The sequence below is a fragment of the Natator depressus genome, chromosome 17, assembly GCF_965152275.1.
Source record: "Natator depressus isolate rNatDep1 chromosome 17, rNatDep2.hap1, whole genome shotgun sequence".
In the NCBI taxonomy this organism is placed as follows: Eukaryota; Metazoa; Chordata; order Testudines; family Cheloniidae; genus Natator; species Natator depressus.
This window is the reverse complement of record NC_134250.1, coordinates 3,247,302-3,269,394: the sequence shown is the minus strand read 5'-3', so window position 1 is coordinate 3,269,394 and position 22,093 is coordinate 3,247,302. Positions and strand designations below refer to the sequence as shown.

The following is a 22,093-nucleotide window of genomic DNA, read 5'->3' as shown; positions in this document are numbered from 1 at the left end:
TACCTTTCCCGGCCATCCCACGTTGATGTTGGTGAAACGTTCCTTGTGATCCACCAGGGCTTGCAGCACTATTGAAAAGTACCCCTTGTGGTTTATGTACTTGCCGGCTTGGTGCTCTGGTGCCAAGATAGGGATATGGGTTCGGTCTATGGCCCCACCACAGATAGGGAATCCCATTGCAGCAAAGCCATCCACTATGACCTGCACATTTCCCAGGGTCACTACCCTTGATATCAGCAGATCTTTGATTGCGTGGGCTACTTGCATCACAGCAGCCCCAACAGTAGATTTGCCCACTCCAAACTGATTCCCAACTGACCGGTAGCTGTCTGGCATTGCAAGCTTCCACAGGGCTATCGCCACTCGCTTCTCAACTGTGAGGGCTGCTCTCATCTTGGTATTCATGCGCTTCAGGGCAGGGGAAAGCAAGTCACAAAGTTCCATGAAAGTGCCCTTACGCATGCGAAAGTTTCGCAGCCACTGGGAATCGTCCCAGACCTGCAACACTATGCGGTCCCACCAGTCTGTGCTTGTTTCCTGAGCCCAGAATCGGCGTTCCACAGCATGAACCTGCCCCATTAGCACCATGATGCATGCATTGGCAGGGCCCATGCTTTCAGAGAAATCTGTGTCCATGTCCTGATCACTCACGTGACCGCGCTGACGTCGCCTCCTCGCCTGGTATCGCTCTGCCAGGTTCTGGTGCTGCATATATTGCTGGATAATGCGTGTGGTGTTTAATGTGCTCCTAATTGCCAAAGTGAGCTGAGCGGCCTCCATGCTTGCCTTGGTATGGCGTCCGCACAGAAAAAAGGCGCGGAACAATTGTCTGCCGTTGCTCTGACGGAGGGAGGGGCGACTGACGACACGGCTTACAGGGTTGGCTTCAGGGAGCTAAAATCAACAAAGGGGGTGGCTTTACATCAAGGAGTATTTCAGGCAGGACTTCATGGAGGGTTCCAATAAGAAATGGTGCACCTAAGTTATTCTTCTCATTGGAACAAGGAGATTAGTCTGGCCTCTGATTGATACATGGCTAGATTTACCTTGCTGCACCTTCTCTGTGAGTGACTGCAGTGTGACCTAGAGGAATGAGTCCCCTAGATCGGGGTTGGGAGAAGCAAATGAGTACAAAACAAATCTGGTCTATTTCTTGTTTTGATCCACTCCATCTATCTTTTACATCTTTGGCTGGCAGCAGATGGTGCAGAAGGACTGCATGCCATCCACATCTCATGGCTGCCCGGCAGAAGATGATGCAATAGGACTGCTAGCAATCCGTATCGCCTGCCTGCTCACCATAAGACGGTTCAATAGGACTGACTGCAGGACTAAAGAGAATGACCTGGTCAAGTCACTCCAAATTTAGTCCCTGCGCCCATGTCTGCCCAGGCGCTCCTGGTCGACGTGGCCAGGAGCACCTCGGACATGACGATGACGGCTACCAGTCATACTGTACCATCTGCTGCCACAAGGCAAGGGGTTGCTGCTACTGTGTAGCAATGCAGTACCGCATCTGCCAGCACCCAGGAGACATAGGGTGACGGTTACCTGAGCGGTATGGCGTCTGCACAGGTAACTCAGGAAAAAAGGCGCGAAACGATTGTCTGCCCTTGCTTTCACGGAGGGAGGGAGGGAACGGGGGCCTGACGATATGTACCCAGAACCACCCGCGACAACGTTTTAGCCCCATCAGGCATTGGGATCTCAACCCAGAATTCCAATGGGCAGCGGAGACTGCGGGATCTGTGGGATAGCCACCCACAGTGCAACGCTCCGGAAGTCGACGCTAGCCTCGGTACTGTGGAAGCACTCCGCCGAGTTAATGCACTTAGAGCATTTTCTGTGGGGACACACACACTCGAATATATAAAACCGATTTCTAAAAAACCGACTTCTATAAATTCGACCTTATTCCGTAGTGTAGACATACCCTAACTTACAAAGCACAAAGGAAATACCCCAATGCAGCCATACTCCCACCTCTTGAAAAGCCCGCAGCTCAGATATCAACAAAACCTTGAGAATCACTGCTTCCTGCAAGCCAAGGCAGCTGAGATTCTCATCAGAGCTTCTGTTAGCACATTGCTGCTGACTCCCTGTCCATGCCCACTATCAGAACGAGGAGTCAATTTGTAAGCAGCATGGAATCCTGTTGCATGCCTTGGACCAGTGATCTCTGGGGAAACCATGGCAGAAGCGGTCTGCAAAAGAATGCTGGGACCAATGGTCCCTGAATTAATTGGAACAAACCTTCAAAACAAAACCTGGCAGCAGTTTGGAAACATAGACGCTGCAGTTGGCCGTTTGCAGTTATGCATGTTATATCTAGGAGATAATCTGTCCCAATCAGATGAGAACATCAAAGCAGTGTTTTTCCCTATAATGACATTGCTGCAGGGAAGGTTCAGCCCAGCTTTCCACTAATTCCCTGTTTTCAGTGGTTAGAATGTAGCCTTAAAAATCTGGAGCTGAAATGTGACACACAGCTAAGAACAGGCAAACCAGTTTGGATTGTGAGAGTAGCATCTCCCTCCCCATGAACTTTCAGCTCCACAACTGAACCCAAACCTCTTTGGGAGGTTGGAAAAGATTCAGTTGCTTAACTGTTTCTCTCATGATTTTTCATTTTCTTGGCTGTCTCAGCAATTTTGGCTGGCTCCAGAAATGCACCATGCAGTAGGGAGCGCCTTTTCATCCAGGGGTTTCTGTGACCTGACTGGAAGCAGAAAGTACTGGAAATAGGGAGAGAATTTTTTGAGATTTTCAGCCCAGTTTTGCTGAACCAAGAGGTGTGAAGAAGCAGCCAAGCGTTTTGAGTATATCCCCACAATGAATCAGATCTCAGAACCTGTGGACATTCATCCATCTGCGGCACAGTATCCTAGAGGCTGGATTCCTCAGAAGTAAGATGGATTTCTGGTAGCTCTGTCTGCAGATAGGACAATACTAGCATGATAAAAAGGAAGGTGCAGTAGGGATTGGAGTCTGCATTTTAGACATTTGTGCTGGCAGGAACCGCTCCTTTCCTCCACTGCATGGCTTTTATTTTAAACATTTACACCCAGTGGCATTCAGATTTTGGTCAGTGGGATTCTGCTTTTTGTCCTCTTGTCTGAGAGCACAACCCTGTCTTGCATTCCAGCTTTGCACACAATCAGGCGATTGCACCGCATCCAAAGCTATTGAGAGAAATTGAGAGCACAGAGAAAAAGCCAATGATTGGGATAGACGGGAGCAACTTTCCATGCCAAGATCTTGGCCTTGGCTCTCATCATGCGCATGGGTGGCAGTTTCCTTTCACCATACACCCTTAGATCACATCAATCTGCCACCCACCATGAAAGGGTTTTAAAGTCAAAGCCAGTTTTAATTTTTCTGGGTGTACCACCATTCAGTGGAAGATGCCTAAACTGCAAGATAGGGGCAGATGCCTGGTACTAGTCCTAGTGTTGCCATGTGGAAAGAAGGCTAGTATTAGAGCTGGACACGGCCATGTCTACAGGATTCTGGAGCCCCCTGTTTTGTACTGTTGTGCAAACAGCAAGAGGCTTGTGAAGGGCTGACAGACCTGCTGTTCTAGTGGTTAGGCAGATACCCTGCTCAGTCTCTGCATAATCTACGTTCAGTGCTTCCTGTAGCTATACGGCTGCTGGAGAGCATTTCCAGTACCAGGCATCAGCTACAGAACACTGCCTAGGAGTATGAATAGGATGTTATACCATCATGTGTAGATTCAACATATTTGAGCCTCCACCCATCCCCATCGACTCCTCACAGCACCTCCCTTCCAGTCCCTACACAGATCCAGAGTCTCATCAATCTATGTCAAAGAAACAACAATCATCATCACCATATAAACCACATGGCACTTACCTGTTATTGTACCTGGAGGTGCCCTATAATAGATTACACAGTGCTTTTCTTCTTCAGGACCCCATGCAAACATTAATCCTCACAACACCCCCCCCCCCCGCCCTCCCGAGAGAGATATTATCTTCATTTTATAAATGGGGAGACAGAGGCAGAGCAGTTAAGCGACTTCTCCTTGGCCACAGAAGGAATCAGTGGTGGGGCTGGCATTAGAACGTAGAAGTTCCTGGGTCCTAGAGCTGAGCTCAGATCACACTTCTCTTGTTCCTCAGACTCAACTCTGCTATCACTGGAACAGAGCAATTGTCTGTCAATCCTACAGGAGCGCCCAGCCCAGACACAGGGCTGTCAATTTTTCTCAGACATTGCTTTCATTAGAATGGAACCCCCAGGCAGACTCATAAAGAAGATGTGTTCGTGTACATAGAACACCATGACCAGATGCCATCAGAAAAAAAAAAGATTTATTAGAAATAGTACACAGATTTTGCATTGTATCTTTTAATAGTGTTAATCTTTAAATACATCTGTAAGAGCATGTCCAAATCTGACAACGCCTAGTATATACATTCTAGTGTGCTCTTTGTATAAATTAGATCATGGATGTAACAACTGTATCCAACGGACAGAGCTAAAATTACTTGACTATTAGAGATGGTTCTTCTATTTGGCAAAATTCTAGTCTGGGTCTAAACCAATAAAAATGCTGTGCCCAGCACTGCCCTGTGAAAATTGGCACACGTGCAAGTGAAAAATGAAGAGATCACCGGCTGTGAAAAATGTTAATGGTGGGTAGATTGCTGCCTGGACTCTACACTGTGTAGGTGGCTGAGCCTAAATAGCACTAGAGTTGGTGGAAAGCAATTCCAATTTGGAAAGGTAGACGCTATTGCCAACTGTGTGAAATGTCTTAACGCTTGTAACCCGAGTCCTGTTAGGCAGCAAGCCCTCTTTTGACAGGAATACGCAGGGTCTTATCCTCCATAGACGGCATTTCAGACACATGGAATGGCTTTGCAAACAGTGGGCCTCCCTGGACATTTGCTGAAGGAAGTTTTGGTACCATGACCAGGGAAAGTTGAGAAAGGTACAAAATCTGTAATTAGATGAGCCAACTTCTCTCCGGTTCTTACCGACTAGAAAGTGAGAAAAAGGCAGTCACTGAAACTAAGGATAGATTTAGAGTACCCACAGGGGCGACCTGTGGGTTGCCCCGGCAATGTGGTGGCATTCCTATACTGACAAAACCACCAACAGCAGGAAGGAGGTTTGAGGCAAAGAAGATATGGCAGCTCCCATCAACTTTTCAAGAACTGCTAAAACCTGCCAAAGGAAGCAGGAATGGGTGTAGCTTGCGGGGAGGAGCCTGGAAAGTCAAATTGCATTCCCAGAAAATCAGCCTGCAAAGCAAGCAGCACAGCGGACCAATCTGTTCTCCTGCTCTGTTCAGCTGCCTTTTGTAAGCAGAGAAAAAGAAGCCAGTTCTGCCGTGGCCCCCTTCGAGTTTCTTTGAATGTCACTGGCTTTGGGAGTTCAGAGCAGAAATCTGGCAAAGCCGGTGACATTCAAAGAAACTCGAAGGGGGTCATGGCAGAACTGGCTTCTTTTTCTCTGCTTACGAAAGGCAGCTGAACAGAGCAGGATAGCATGATGGTAGTGATAACTAAGAGGACAGACCACACGCTGACAGCTGAAGAAAATTCCAGACATCAAGACTTCTGAGGCCTCTACTATCTCACACAGACCCAAACACTTCTGCCCTTTCCCTTTCACACATCCTATACATTCACTCAGCTTGTGCATGTCTTCTGAAACAGCACATCAGCTTCACTATAAATCCTCTCCTTCCCAGAAGGCCCAGACCCTGGGCTGGCTTCCCAACCCCCTCTCCCACCCCATGGCTCATCTCTGCCTTCCCCTCCCATGACATGAAATACTTCGTGCTTTCTATGTGGGATCAGTGACTTTGTGAGTCAGATCCTATACTTTCCACCCACTTTGTTTCCTCTCTTTCCTAGTAGCCATTATGCAACAGCTACACAATGCGATCCTTTCAGCCAAGGCTCCTGGAACTGCAGCTCAACTGTCCTCTTCCCCACCTTCCTCAAGAGTTAAGCCAAAGTCAGCAGTTAGGATTGACTTACATGTCTAGGGACCTGCTAAAACTAACTAGGCACATGCAGATGTGCACAAGTGCAAAAGAGTGAGCATCATATATGTGGGGAGCATACAGTGTGGTATAAAGGTTTAATCAGGGCAAGTTGGGAATGGTACATTCCTCTGAAGAGGTAAAGTCACATGGGAGTTATGCAGAGCATGATTAACTCCTGCTGATAAAAACCTTTATCCAAACCCACACCACCAGGCATTCTGTATAGGACTATTCTAAGCATGTGTTAGAGGCTTCTCCAAAATGCGACTGGGCTATTTCTTAAAGCCAGAAGCCTGAGTTAGCAAGGCCTAAATGTTCAAAAGCAACTAGGAGTCTTAGGAGCCCCAATTTCTGGGTGCCTACTTCGAGACACCTTAGAAGGGGCTTGTTTTCAGAGGGTAGATGCTCAGCACTTCCTGCAAATCAGGCCAGTTCCAAGTGTCTCATCTTGGACACGCAAAAATGGAGGCACCTCAAATCACTAGTCACTTTGAAAATAGAAGCCCAGGATTGAAGCTGTGCAAAGCTCAGGGAGATAGAAAACTTAAAGCTATCACATGTAAAGACTGCTCAAATGACCTAAAAGAGCTTTCTAGACCTAGAAATGTCAGGACTTCAGAGATGGATTTTTTGGGACTTCTCATGCCTGGAAGGGAGCCCTAGGTCCTAGTGAGAAGCTAGGAATCTCCCCTCTCCAGTGGCAAAAGACTACAATTACTAGCCTTTAGGGCTCAACAATATTTTAGAACAGCGATGCCTTCATCTATAGAAGGCCAGGCGCTGGCCCAGGCCAGAATCCTACCTTGTCCTGGGCATGGAGCTCTGGTATTTTTGGGGAGAGGGAATTCCAAAGCCACAAGGAGCCTGAGAAAACACTTCCCTGGCAGGTTGACTGGAAAAAACAAAACCAAACCCACAGCAACCGTCTGAAGCTGTTGAAGGATTTGGAATGTTAGAATCAATTTTGAGGCCCTGGGTTAGAATAAATGCTCGAATAAGTCTCAGGGCAAGTGCTGCTGTCATCACTCCACAATAGATGTGTTTATCACCTGTCTTTGCAGTGTCTCACAGGCAGCACGGGCACTTCTGGCCAGTGTGGGTTAAAACTACCTTTTTGGAAAGAGAGGATTTCTGGCTCTAATGTACTGTCTGGAGTTTGGGAATGAAAACTGTGCTGCCATCGTTCTCACCTCTTCATGAACCTCATTCAAAACCCACTGAAGCCAAGAGAAGCCCTTTTGTTGACTTCAGGGGGCTTGGGTTACACCCCCCTGAGAGAATATGAACTATGCTTCGGGGAGGGCAGAGTGAGCGAATAAGAGGAACCTGCTGCATCCATACAGGAGTGGAATACCACAGTATGGAGCCCTTCACAAGTGAATATTTCTTACCAACCAACTTCAGAGTTACACTTCTGCACCCTCTTATGAAAGCATAACTGGAGACCCAAATCGAAGCTTTTAAAATGGCTAAATCAGTACATTCCATGTATTCTAAGGCCACCAAATCCAACAATGCAACACACTTGAAAAGGAATTTAACCTAGACATTTAAATTAGAAGGAAAACAACTTCAGTTTGGGAATACCCTGCAATGATGCTCAGTCCAACTGGGGCTCTGGGCAGCACCCACAGCCTGGAAAGCTGCATGAGCACACCCACGAAGTGTCAGGAGCTTGAGTTAAGTTTGTGCCACTTCTTGTTCCTGTTACAAGGATTCTCACAAGTCTCTTGGAGACTTTCATTCCTCGTGCCTTTCATGAAAGATAGTTATAAACTGGACTTCTGTCACCTCCTCTGTTCAGTTTGCTCATTGGCCAGGGCCATTCCACACACACCCCTCCCCCAATCCTGCCTACATCATTAAGGAGAAACAAACTGAGCAACAAGAAATACATTTAAGAGATTAAAGTCTCTCTTTTTGACACTGTTCCAAAGCTTGCAGCCTCTATCAGGACCTAGATTCAACTGTTGCTGGCTTAGTCTCCTTCTGCTGAGACAGCTGGCAACAAAACAGGCATCCAGTACCATGACAACAATCGTAAGAATTACAGGAAATGACAGAAATAGACCCCCATCTTGGAACAATCTTAAAACTGGGATGTTTTAGGCCTCCTTGCCAATACAGTCCAGGCATAACATAATCAACCCCTCCTCTCCCTCAGGATTAGTCCAACTGCGTAAGTTCTGTCCTTGCTTCAGATCCAGATAAATGCACTTGCTGTGTTGCTGAATGTACCAGATAGGTTGCACCTACTGTGCTGCTGAGTCTGTTACGTGCCTCCTGGTAGTTATTTGATTTCAAAAGGTGATAGCAAGTGTGGTGGGTGACCAGCACTTAAGACCTCCTGAACATACCAACCTCTCACCCTCAGTACAGGCAGGGAGTGAGTTCTGCAAAGGATCAGACTTTTAAACTAGCCTATTCCAGGAACAGGAGCACCTCACATACCTGGATGCTTCCTATAGATTTTGCATGGGACTGAGCTGTGCCGTCTGAGCACTACCCTTTAGGTGAATTCATGGCCAAGCGGTCTGACTTCCCCTTGGGTGCAGGGTCTACATGACAGCAGCCTGACCCTTCCCTTCTCTCCTCCCAGCTCTTGGAAAGCTGCCTTGGGCACTGTAGTAGCACCAGAACCACATCCATTTACAGACAAAGCTCATGGAAAGAAGGGCTTAAAATAGAGATATTTAGGAAAAACCAGTAAGATCCAAATTCTAAATGTAAATCCAAGGCTGGGGATTACCATTTATCACTAGGGAAGAACTTGAGTTTTTTAAAATGAGAAACCCAAGGTTTGAAATGAGCTGCTTGTGGACTCTAGCATTGTATCAAGCAACCAAAGCACTTTGATGGGAGACAACAGCAAGTGAGTGCAGGGCACTTGCAAAGCATCAGAAAGCTGAAAACACCCAGCTTCTCCATTGAAAACACCTGTTTCTGCCTCACTAGAGGGGTGAGTTAGAACAGGGAGCACGCTCTGTTCCCTTAGGTAAGGGAGGAGAATGACCCCTAGCTGCAGGTGATTAATATTCATGAGGCATCAGGACTGGGCCACAAGGTTAAACATTGTAAGTAAACAACCATTTTCTTTTATCAGCACAATGTGGGTAGATCACACACAAAGAGCACATTCTGAGAGACCATCTGAGAGCAAATGGCTTACCCGGCCTGCCTTTGACTTCCTTTTTTTCCAAGGGGTTCTCACTGCTTCTCACTAGCTCTGAAGATTCAAGTTTATGGGGCCAAATACAAAGAGGCATGTACAGTGACAAATTAAACACTGCCTTATGCCAGGAGATATCAGCAGGATCGCTGGGATCCCACAGGCTTAGCTCTGGCTTCAGTGACACAACAAAGAGTTGCCAGCTATATTTGCTGTAACTTACGGAATACAGTTGCATGTTGCCATTGGTATTAATCTCGTGTGTTCTTTGACACAGTAACTTCAAGTCTAAACATACAGTAATAACCTATGCACTTCACTTCACTGCCCAGGGCACAGCTAACAAGGCCTTCTGGGTAGTAAGTAACAAGTATTTACACATTCTTGCAGATTACTCAGGAACAACCTGGAGTAATGAGTTTACTCTACCCAAACCTGCCGCCAACATGTAGCTCGGAGAGATCACAGGTTACTCAGGTTTAACAAGTCACTGCCTGGTTATTTGTGCCTTGTGTAATAAAACTAACTAGTTGCATTTGCAGCACTACAGAAATAACTGTAATAACCGGCGCAGTCAGCTGGTATGTATCAGGGTTCTGGCTCCCTACAAGGTTGATCACTGAAACAATGGGGTGATTTTTCTCACAAATCAAAGCGGTGACCTTTGTTCGACCAGGAACGGAGTCACCGCACCTACTGGTTCCCTTTTGTACCTCTATGGCTGACTGGTGATAGCACATGTGATGGCCTCTGAGTCAGAAAAAGATCCTGTTGCAGACGCTGCAGACTGACCTAAGTCAGGCAACCTAGTGTGTCTGTTTGTCTTCGTGTGCCAGAGTAAGTCAATCTCCGGAAGCGTGAGGCTCTACGCACTTGTGTGTGTGTGTATCTGTCTTGGTGCGTATATATAAAACGTATGGGGAAAGGAGGGGAGAGAGGGACTCACTTGTGTGTTAGAGGAGCACTGTTGTCAACTGGCTCATTAACAATACTCTGCCAGCATCCCTTGAGCGCCAGCATTACTTGAGGCACTGATTTACAAAATACATGTTGCATTCACTTCGTTCTGTGGCAAGTCTCCAGCTGGCAGAGTCTGATTTGAAAGGCAATCATTATCAAGCACAAAGGCATCATCTTCAGAAATATCCCACAATGGCAGAAAACCCTTTGTAGTTTCCATATTGAAATAAACTTACTGCTGTATTTGGTTTGTAAAGGTAGACAATGGATTTTTATTTGGTTGCAGTCCGAGGTTACTGAGATGTGATCAGAATTGTGGAAGAGCTTTCCTTGCAACCTAGGAGCCTCGGTTGGCTCATGGAATAGAAAAGAGGCGATTTTTAAAGTGATCAAGTGCTTCCATGGCATTCTTCAGTCTCTTCCTCACTTCTGCCCACCTTCTGCTCTGGGCTCAGGTCTCAAAGTACTTGTAAATCTGGGCCACGTACTGCATCACGCTCTGCCAGTCTGGCCGGTCTGTGTACATCATCTCACTGAGTTCCTGCACAGGACACAGAGAGGGTTAGCAAGGGGGAAAGAGTTTAAGGGTAACACTGGGTTTGGGGTCCTGAAACATACGTTTTCCTTTTCAGCGAGGGTCTGTTGTGTGGGCCACACCCCATTGCAGAGATACATGCAGAACAAAAAAATCTTGCCATGGCACTGATCTCCAAGGAACAACATGGGCTGATTGGAAAAGAGACCTATTGCAGCAAACTAAATGTGTCTCTCAGCTTGTGAGGCATGGAGTCCCCTGAATAAAGAAATTACAAGCTGCCAACACAAAGTACAAGCAGCTGAATACAAAATACAATGTACAGCCACTAGAATTCAGGGTAAGAGGAAGACTAAAGATCCCTAAGAAAACTCTTGTAATGAAGATAATTTATACAGTGGTCCCTCCCTCACCTCACCAGAGTGCCTGGGATACTTTAGAGCAGATAAGAAACCAATGATACTATAATGAACCTAACAGAATAAGTATTCCTCTTTCTGTACAAGCAAGTTAGGCAATGACAGAGTCTTGTTGATCTGTGTCAAGGGAGCAAGGCCATTGACTGCTGGAGAGCTAAGCACCCGCTCCTACAAGTTACGTATACCTCCAAGTATTTTCAGATTTTACAGTCACCACATATTTTGTCTTCACTAGGTTACTTCTTATCTCCCTAGGTCCCGTTCAGAGTAAAGCCTCTTGTAATAAAAGCCTTTTGTGCATTGTTAGGGTAAGAAAACAGAAGGAATCCCTGAACTGGATCTTCACCTCTCAAAGCTAATTTGCCATAATCATGCTCGCATGTTTCAGAGCTGATGTCTGTAGCCTGATTTGTAACCATCTCTTTCGGTGCAAGATGCCTGGGAGAGTAGCAAGTCCTCACACCCATTCGAAAAAACAGCATTGTGAGGAGCTACCTGATTGAAACAGTCCTTTTGCCAGGAGAGCTTATTTTGTTTAGGGGACTAGTATAAGCTATAATAGCCAAAGAGCTCTTGCCGGCATAGCTGTATCTCCACTAGGCGGGCTCGGTAAGACAGCCACACTGGCAAACCCTTTTCTAGTGTGAACAAGGCCTTAGTCGGTGTGTGAGATCTTATTCATTCTCAGCTCTGTTGTGCTCGAGCAGTCCCAGTGGCTTCCAGACAGTTGCACCCATATAACTGAGACAAGTACTTGGGCCTCTCTTTAATTAAGCCTCCTCAATTAATGTTTGTCCACTGCTCTGAAAATATAAAGCACGAGATAAAGGCTAAGTAGTATTAATATCTTCTTAGCTTCACTGCCTTGGGATTTAAGGTTTCTGTGAATTTCTGGAGAAAGTGGCTTTCTGATCTCCAACCTTCTTAGCTGCCCAGAGCGGATGCCAAAATCTTCACATTAGATCTTAATAGAATATGATGGGTCTTGTCTTAGCCACAATAGAGAGCGCAGGCTATTCCCAGAAATAACAGGCCATCTATTGGATGTTTATATGCTGGCAAAGTTTTATGGGAGCAAACACCAGCCAAGCCTAATTAATAGAGCTGGTTGGAAAAATTCTGACAGAAGAGTTTTTTGCTGAAATTTACCAATTTGTCATAATTGAAATGTTTCAATTTTGACCTAGTTCCTCCAGAACCCATGCAGTTTTCTGTGAGCTCACCCACCTAGCTCCTTGGCAGCCCAGATTTCCAGTGTCCATGGCTCCAGGCACCCGGCCTGGCAGACTGCCTTGCATTTGGGAACCACAGGGCTTCCAGTGTTATGGCCCCAGGGCAGCCAGCCAACCAGGTGGGCTGCCCTAGAATCACGGGACCTGAGGGCTTTCCCTTTCAAAGAGAATTTCAAAATTTGTGGTTTCCATTTCTAATCAGAATGAAACCAGATTTCAGAATCTGAAAATCGGCAAACCTTTACTTGCCTAAATAAAGAATACTAAAAAGGGGCTTGTCTCAGGCAGCTCTGTTTATCCCACTCTTTTACTGGGTCAGCTCCCCCAGTGCTATCAGCACTGGGATCCTTAGGGTAGACAAGTCTAATGCTAAGGCTCTCATTCAGTTCCAGAATTAATTCAATTAGAGTCTTAAACTGCATAACAGTCAATCAAGGCTATGCATTGGCCTAATGTATTTGTGAGGCTGATATATTAAATGCTCCAAGTAGTGCCAAGGCACAAGCTGATTAGACAGCCAGATGAATCTTATACCCCATAAGGATCTCTTCAATCTGCACTGAAGGATTAATTCTCTATGTATGGTTATTGTACTTCGAGTTTCTGCTCCTGTGTGCAGACACATGTTTCCGGTTCCTTATTTAGCTCAAGAACCCCCTAAAGATTTAACCTCTGCATAGTAATCTCCTTGTTCCATGTTTGCTGTCACGCTCTTGGCTCTACCCAAGACATTTTAAAACAGGGATTTTAGCATTTTCCTTCTGGTTGTTAAACCAGTAATGCAGCTGGTTGAAACACAGATTGACAGACAGACATGGGGCTTTCCCACACATAGCGGCAGGGTCACAGCAGGAATAGCTGACTGTAATTAACAACTTCATATCAGCAGTTATGCCGGCTGGGAAGTGCTTCTCATGTTAAGAACTTTCAGACTAGTGGCCTAGGCACTAGGCTGCACTTTTCCTTTAATACTTCTTGAATGTTTTTAATGAGAATAAATGGGCTGCATTGTAAGGGAAGATTTAGATCTATGCATTCAACCCCCCTTCCCCTCCTCACCCACACACCCTGCCCAGAACCCAGGTACTCACCAGACTAGGTTTGATGCCCACACTTTCGGCAGCTTGAAAAGCCAAAAGCAGATTTCTTTTCTGTGAAAATAAGGCATGAGACACCATCATTAAGCTTAGCACCAAAGCAAGCTCTCTACTCCTGAATCCTGCCATGGGGTTGTGGTGTTGAATTGGTCCAAATGAAAAGATGTATTTGAAAAATGAGCAAGTATCAGACTTAAAATCTTCTAACAGACAAGCTGTGTCAAGGCTCAAGATGAGAAGAGCCATTCATACTAAGTAACCAGTCTCCAAAACTTAAGGAATCTACAGTCCAACAAACTCCTCTGCAGCAAGGTATGGTTTCTCAAAGTTTGCCCGGGTTGTTCGAGTGGGGTTTCCGTAAAGAGCTGACATGAACTGAAAAATCAGGGAGAATTTTCTGTTTTGAGGGAATTCTGCTTGTAACTGATCTTTTCGCCCTTTCTTTGTAATTAGGAATGTCCTCATGCCAACAGTCTCTCTGTCTCTGAAGAGTTCATCTACTGTTGTTGAAGCAACAATCCACTGTTTGTAACAATGGAACTTGTTCTTGTGAAATTGATTATGGTGCCTCAAGGAGAAGATTGTGATTTCAGATGGATAAATATGCTGTAGCAATAAAGGCTGAAAAGTGAGAGAGTCAGAACCAGCTAACAGACAAGGAAATGGTGACTCAATTCAAGGCTTTGCTGAGTTGTCCCAGGAGGCATCAGTACCTAGACAGGCAATTCCACTGGGACTGTGTGGTGGTGGGCAATTTATAGAAAACTTTTAAATTGGGAATAACCACCTTGTTGTTTGCCTCAGTGAGAAATATCTCAAAGCACCATGAGTGTTGCTAAACACTGGCTCAGAAAGAGAGAGATCAAGAGAGGGAAGATCCATCTTCATGAAAATAGTTCTTATTTATCTCTGTAGAAAAGGCAGGTGGGAGGCTGTAATCAGTGACCTGAACAACATTATTAGAAATGGGCCTAAAAAACCCCAGGTACATGAACATTTGGGGGGAAATTCAGATCTAGTTCCCAAATTCTCAGCTGAGCCCTAGCCTTATTATCTATCAAACCAAACCTTGCATCCAAACATCCCAAATGTCAGAAAGCCTATAATCCAGAGCTGGACTTTGTGGCATAGGTCCACCTTTAAATCACTGTGATTAATAATTATTACATGGATTTCTAAAGTGTCCATCCCTGTAGTGTCTGGGCTCTCAGATTACGATGCTATTTGACTGCAGTACATACCATGTTTCAGACACTGTTCAAATGGATTACACGTGATTTGCTTGAAGAGACCACAGGAAAGCTTTTGTTCCTGGGGCTGTCCCCGCAGTGTCTGATTCGTCCTTTCCTAAGGCAGGAGTCTTGGCCCTTGTTCTCCCACTCTCTGTTTTTGCTTGATGGAAAGTTCAAACCCAAGCAGGAAAGTGCAAGACTTTGGGTAGATTCTGATAAGACTGAGTCATTCCCTGTGGTTTCATTGTCATCTAAAGCCTGGAAAGTATATGTGTGTGGGGGAGGGAGGAAGGGGGAAACTGTGGTCTCTAATCCACTGTCTGATCAACCAAAAACTCTCCTCTTCTGAAATGGGGAGTCAGCCAACATTAGGTCAACTGAGCAAGGTGCTTGCGGTTTTTATCACCTCTCTCTACAACATGCTCAGCTGTCATTTTCCCATCTGAGGCGATGATGACAAAAACTATTAGCAGACCCCGCAGCACCTCCCACCTCCCAAAAGAGGTGCTGCTGTTGTTGCACTAACTTATTCTTCCTCTCCTCCCATGTAAAGTTTGCAGCTAACCATCATCGGCCTAAGGGGAAATCTTGAACCCAGGTTTCCCACATGGCAGCATGTAGTACTAGCTCCTAAGCCCGGGTGGCATGTCTCAATCTTCAGCCTCTGAAGCCTGTAGCTTTATCTACTAGGGTATATGCTGATAAAAACTATTCTCCAGTTGAATGGTACTAGGTGCTTCAAGCAGGGAGCACCTGGGCTTGGTCCCTGTCTTGGTTAATGTACTTTTTGCCCCTATTACACCAGTCACCGTAAAGAAAACCCTTAGCACCTTCTGCTACTTGTTACAGTTAATGAGCATGCTCTCTGTGGCTAATGGAACAATGCAGCTGACATATCTATAATGAGAGCATATCTAGGACCTACCCATGCTATGGTTTAGGAGACTTATAGCTTGGTTTCTCTGACAAAGCTAGAATCTTACACATCCATAGCACATAACCAAGTCCTAGATATATAACAATGCTCTTGGGATTTGCCACAGAACACCCTTTGTAGCTTGTATCTGCTTCAGTCCTTTCAAAGGAGTAATGGACCCTCTCCAGTTTCTGTTAGATTTGCTAATGGCCAATTCCCTGTTAATTTGACTTTGCTCCTACACTTTTGTGCCTCTGGGCATTTCTTCTTTCATAATGAAAGGAGCCTGAGCAGTCTTCCTCCAGGAGTCTCCTCTACTCCTCCCACACAGGTAATAAAGCTAATCTGCATATCTAGCCATTTCAGTGTTCTTCCACCTCATGACATACTCTCCCAGCAAAGGGTTTTCTCAAATAAGGACTGTCCAAAGGGCAGGTAAAGCCTTTAAAAAACAAAGAGCTGATATCAACCGGTTCTGGTTAGCTCTTTCCAAAGCTCTCTGGGCTAAGTCCTGACACCGGGCACACTGGGGCTTTGTCTTCACTGGTGTTAGCTAATTTGTTAAAACCCTAGTGTAGACAATGTAATTGGTATTCACGGTAAACCTAGGCTTTCCTGGTTGAAAACCAGATGCCTGGCAATCCTAGTTGAAATGCTTTTTCTTTTTGACATGCTGTTTTCCCAACTGCTCCACTGAGTGATCTCTTCGCTGCACTGAGTCAATATGGTAATGCTCACAAACTGTGTCATTGGAGGGGAGGAGGTACAGGGGTAGAGCAGAAGAACAGATTGCTAACTGGAAAGCAATGTCCAAAATTCCCAGCTTGACAATAAACACTCTCTTTCCAACTGATTATTTCACATTAAGGCTGGAACTCCATTGACATCTTGGAGGACCAAAATATGCAGCTGAATTACCAAAACACTTTGTCCTCTGAGGTGCCTGGGTTCTTTACCAGTAACTGGAAGGGAGGCACCTCCACAGATCCACACTCTTAGGTTAGTAGGAGCAATGGGAGGTGTTTGTGGTAGCCTTTCAAGGGGGCGCTTTTCTTCTTCATGTGGGCATGCAAAACCCACTGGACTTAGCCACCTGGCAGCCAGACCTTAGGCAAGACTTAACCTGTTGGAGCTCCCTCTCCTTGCCACTACTGTTCCCCTCCTTCTGTTTTTTTTTTATTTGTTTTTTAGGGTTTTAATTAATTTATTTTTTTTCCCTTTTGTTTTTGTTTCCCCCACCTATTCATTGTATCTGTCTGAACGCTATAACTTTTATACCAGGTCTGCACCACATCACCACAACGAAAGGCCTTCCCCAGGAATCCTCCTGCTGCCGATTGAGAATCAACGCGAAGCATGATCAAGAGCAGAGCTAGCAAGACTTACTTTATCCTGGCCATTGAGCTCCTGGTACGGAATGTGTGCAGGCAGGTAGGTGTGGAGGAGAGCGCAGAAGGCCAGCCCATCGCTCCAGCTGCTGCTGAAGTTGGTAATGTCGATGTTCTGTGGGAGGAAACAACAAAAACCATTACTGAGCGGTGCTAACGTCAGGCAATGGCCAGAGTGAACAGCCCTTGTAGCCAGTGAAGCAGGGCAGAGTCAACATCAACATAGATACAGAAGAACATGAGGGATAACAGGTGGCTAGAAAGACTTTCTCTGAGCTCTGAAGCTACTAAATTCTGTCCAGCTGAGTGCTGCATGGAGCTCCAGGTAAGTGGCTAAGGCCTTCTTGTAGCCATCCTTATGTGCAGCTGGGGGAGACTACAGGCTTCCTGGGTCAAGATGGAGAGCTGATGTTGGAACCCTAAAATGAAACAGAAGGCTACTACGGGCTGCGCTGCAGAATTCTCTGAGCTGCATCTGGCCTGCAGGCTGCACCTTGCCTAAGCTTCTTGAACTGTCCCTTTGTGGGGCATTGCCAGTCTCCGTTCACTACAGAAACATTGCGTTACTTTTTCATTTTTTCGCTCTGTTCTATATCAGCACTGGGCAGATGAGGAATCCAGGTGGCTGGTTTCAAACACCTGGGTGGAGCTTTGTTAAAAGTTAAGCTGGTCCCACATCTGACCGCAAACAAGGGAAGTATCTGCCGCTTTCCAGAAGGTAAGAAATGCCTTGTGCAGCATGAACCGTGGCTGGGGTTTTGCCTGCCCTGCCAGGAGGAAGGAATTTTTTCAGGCCTATCTGTATAATGGTTTGGCTCAGCTGCATCCCGTGCACCCCCTCATGGCCTAGGATCATGCTACAGGCAGCCTGTCTCAGTTTCCCCTCTTGGACTGTTCAAAGGAACTTCACTTCAGGCTTTTTCTTGGTCAAAAAAATATTGCTCCTTGGGGACTGTTTAGTAATATAAAAGAAACTGTAACTAAAACTCAGCCCCCCAAAACAAAGTCCATTCATAAAGCCACACAAGCCAAGGTTTCTCTTCCTCCTCTAAGGCCTTGCTGCCTGGGGCCTTTGCAGTCCCTCGCCTGCCTGGTCAGGGTCTCTACCTACCTACCTGGAGCGCTTTCCTCACTTTCAGCGGAGTCTGCCACAGCTTCCTGAGCTTTCCCCCTTCATTGCAGCCTCCTGCTACTCTGTAGGGCAGTCACCCCAATGTTTTCCAAGCATGGCTCAGTCTATCCAAGGTTGGCTAGCTCCAGCCCATAAGGGGTGAGCCATCCTGTTATACTGACCTTGTTGCAACAGCTCAGACACAATTTCGCCGCCAACATGTAAAATCAAAAGTCACCAATACTGAAAAACACTATTTTGTAATCCATTACAAGTTGCTTTGTAATAGGGATGCTTGTGGGGAGATGGATTTGATGAACAGTGAGTTGGGATAGCTAGTGCATTTGACCACACCACCTTCCCAGCCCTACTTACCAAACCCCTGCTTTAGTGAGGATGTGTGATTAACTGCTAAAAGTCAGCTCAGTGTGGTGGCATAAAGGGCCATCAATTGATGAAATACCAAGCTAGTTCTTAAGCCCTAAATAAATAACCTACTTGTTCATTTAGCTCAAGGATGCACAAACTTGGCAACACTAAAGGCTACACTGGCAACTCTCCATGAGCCAGGCAGATGTAGCTAATTTACATGAATGCTTGCTTGTATCTTCATATTCTGCACACAGACAGCACCTCCAGCTCAGGGTCACAGAGTACTTTACAAAGGTAAATAAAACATTACCTCCTGTGAACAGGTGGGGAAACCGAGGCAGGGTTTAAGTGATTTATCTAAGGTCACACAGAGACAACAGCAGTTAGGAATAGAGCGTAGGTCTCCTGATTCTCCCTCTCATGATCTAACCTAGTTCTTACAGCAAGAGACCAGTCTCCCTAGAAAAACTAATCAATGAAATAAATACGACCTTCCCACTAATGCTAAGCTACACCAAGAACAATAAAAGATCCTTGTGAAATGTAAAAAACTGACACAACCTTTAGGCCTCAACTTGTTTAATAAACTAGTAGTTTCCATCTAGTCTGACCTCCTGTATAACACAGGCCATAGAACTTCCCTACAATAATTCCGAGAGCAGATCATTTAGAAAAACATTGATTCCAGATCCAAACACCGAATTCCTGCTTTTGGTAGTATTGGTGGCTACTGGCACTTTAATAACCACATTGGCTATGCCTTCTCTGAGTAGGTCCAGAGGACATGCTGGTTGAGAAGTGTGTGCACTTGCACTCCTACCATTTCTAGCGCCAGTGAAGCTGCACTGATAGTGGCGGAAAGAGAGGAAAAAATCGAATACAGACACAGCTTTATTCACTGAGGTGGGCCCCTTTTCTTCCCCTTTTCCCAGAAGGTGTGACAAGATGCTCCTCTCCCCTGGTACTGTAACCTAACGGAAGGTGGCACAGCAGAGGGAGATTGAGCCCTACTGGTGAAAACTGGAGGCTTTTAAATTGTGTGTTGGCTGGGCTCAAACCCCAGGCAGCCTGTAGTTGATGGGTACAGATTATAGGGATTATGGAAACAGACAGGAACCCTTTAAAAGAGACAAACCAAATAAGAGCTCTAAAACGCAAAGGCCTTAGCAGACACAGAGTATGCTGGGCTGGAGCAGGGCCAGGGAACAAAGATTCTCTGCAGGGCCTATTTCTGAGGCATAATTGCAATTGAACGCATTTGTGGTTTAGCACTGAACATGAGAGCAGGGTGACCCTTCTAAACCTCTTAGTGCCACTGCTGTAGCCACACTGGCCTGCTAGAGAACGTTCATATCTAAGCTTGGCTTCTTGAATTCTAAAATGACAACAAAAAACAAAACAGTGGCTGGCTGTTGAAATTATAATGATGCTTAAAAGAAAGTAACAGCTCTGGATGTTCATTGCAGGGTATGAGATGCTTCCAGTATACTAAAGCATTGTCTCTGTCAGTCACCCTGTCTCTCACATTGCAGCAGGTGTACAGTTCTCATAGCCCATTCCAATCAAACAACCCTTGTACTAATGCTCTACAGAACCTTGACACAAAGCCTCTACGACCCTTAATATTCTTTATTTAACTGTTTTTCAGCCACCTCCCAGATACACACAAGAGATGGATCCCAATACTCCTGTCATACTGAAGATGACACACACACAATCAGACCCCTGATGCTGACGCCAAGTCTTTTAGTATAAGCTCTTCACTTATGGTGCCTCACTTATTATCCCACATGGAATCTGTGCCAGCCTGTCCAATTGCTAGATGGCTGACCGTGATTGGCTGATTAATACAGTTAACAAAATAAGACTTTAGCTGAAAAGAACAGCATACTGCACTTTAAAAATACCTATACTTTTATTAATAAGATGGCTTCTGATTGGCTGAAGCAAATCTATATCTGCTCTGTAATCCAACCAGAATGCAGGTCTCCAGTAGCACAAGGAGTAGCTATCACTGCGCCGCTCCAACAGCCACATGATATAATAAGTAGTGGACATCAGTCAATTGAGATAACAGAAATAAAGACCTAGCAGTTGAACATTGTACAAGATCAATGTCTCCTGCTTTGAAAATAAATGTCTTGGCTTTGCTTGAGCATTAAAGTAACAGCAGGAGACCATTATCCTGTAACAATGATCTGTTCCCAGACTCCAAACCTTAATGAAGAGTGAGTTAATTGTGTTAAGGAGTTGGGTGAGATTGGATTATCCTGCTTTCCTGCATCTTTCAGAGAAACAAGTTGCATGTTATCCACCAATTTACAGTTACTGGAGAGAGATTTACTGCTCAAGTCACTGAAAGCTGCTTGCTTTCAGACTGACTCAGACATGGAGACCACTTGCACCATCAAGTACACTGTCACTGATTTATAAGGTTCTTGTTTTATAGCAAAAAGAAAAAAGAAAAGGAGTACTTGTGGCACCTTAGAGACTAACCAGTTTATTTGAGCATGAGCTTTCATGAGCTACAGCTCACTGCATCCGATGAAGTGAGCTGTAGCTCACGAAAGCTCATGCTCAAATAAACTGGTTAGTCTCTAAGGTGCCACAAGTACTCCTTTTCTTTTTTCTTTTTACGAATACAGACTAACACGGCTGTTACTCTGAAACCTGTTTTATAGCAGTGTTTAGTGACAGAGGGTGGAGATAATGTTTTTCTTATCCCAATGGTCAGGGAAGTGGACACAAGCAAGCTCTGCAATTCTCAGGGTTAGGCTTTCCCCCACTCCCTGGCAAAAGGACTGGACAGAGACAAGTCATGCTTTAATACTCCTCTGCATACAGCAACTTGGGCTTCAGTAGATTGCAAGATTATAGTCGTCCAAGGGAAATGGTGGAAAGCCTATTGCTTAAGAAATTTCAAACTAGACTGGACAACATAGTAGTAAATGTACAGTAGGAAACTCTCCTGTATTGGCTGGGCAACAGACAAGGTATCTGGTTTAGGTTTTGCGAACAGAAATATCAACTGAGAAGCCACTAGGAGTTGGATCTCTGTCCTTTGATCCAGCAGCTGAGCCTCCTCCCTGCCCCAAACCCAACAACTTCCACCTTTATGTCCAAAATCTCACTTGCCACCATGCAGGATTGGGATATGGACCTGGAGTGTGGGATAATGCTTTGGACAGAAATGAGTGGAATGGTGGGATTTTGCTTTTCTGGAAGGGTTTTGAATGTGAAATCAGAAGAGCCCTCGAGGGGAGACATATGCAGAGATCTGACCTGTCCATTTTTTTTTGATGTTCCAAGCTATAAAAACAGCTGTGCAACGGATGGGAAGGGCAGATGAGGGGAGGCTGGTCAGCTGGGAGCCTCTGGAAAAGCAGACATTCCCACGTCACTTACCAAAGCAGAGAGTGTACTCCCTGATACTCCCCCCCCCACACACACACAGAGGATCTGGCATGTTACCCTCATATCTTCCAGACTCCGCTTCTGACCGACGTTCAGGACCAGGGAGGAGACAACAGTGGGAAAGACAAATATTATTTCAAACATCAACCTTAACCTTTGCCGGGAAAGGCTGGAGTGACATCAGGGAGCTCAGAAGAAGTCAGGGAGTCCAGGGGGAGGAGAG

General features: G+C 45.6%; 1 protein-coding gene across 4 annotated transcripts in view; it reads right to left on the bottom strand.

Moving 5' to 3' along the window:
- Positions 1 to 5,487: 5,487 nt before the first annotated feature.
- Positions 5,488 to 22,093, bottom strand: part of SPECC1 (sperm antigen with calponin homology and coiled-coil domains 1) — a 168,650-nt gene continuing 152,044 nt past the window's right edge. For all 4 annotated transcript variants that reach the window (XM_074974276.1, XM_074974278.1, XM_074974277.1 and 1 more), the window contains 3 exons: positions 16,972 to 17,088; positions 13,432 to 13,491; positions 5,488 to 10,695 (listed from right to left, as the gene is read on the bottom strand). In XM_074974276.1, coding sequence (XP_074830377.1) covers positions 10,606 to 10,695; positions 13,432 to 13,491; positions 16,972 to 17,088 — 267 coding nt within the window. In that variant the 3' untranslated portion in view covers positions 5,488 to 10,605. The remainder of the gene's footprint in view (positions 10,696 to 13,431; positions 13,492 to 16,971; positions 17,089 to 22,093) is intronic.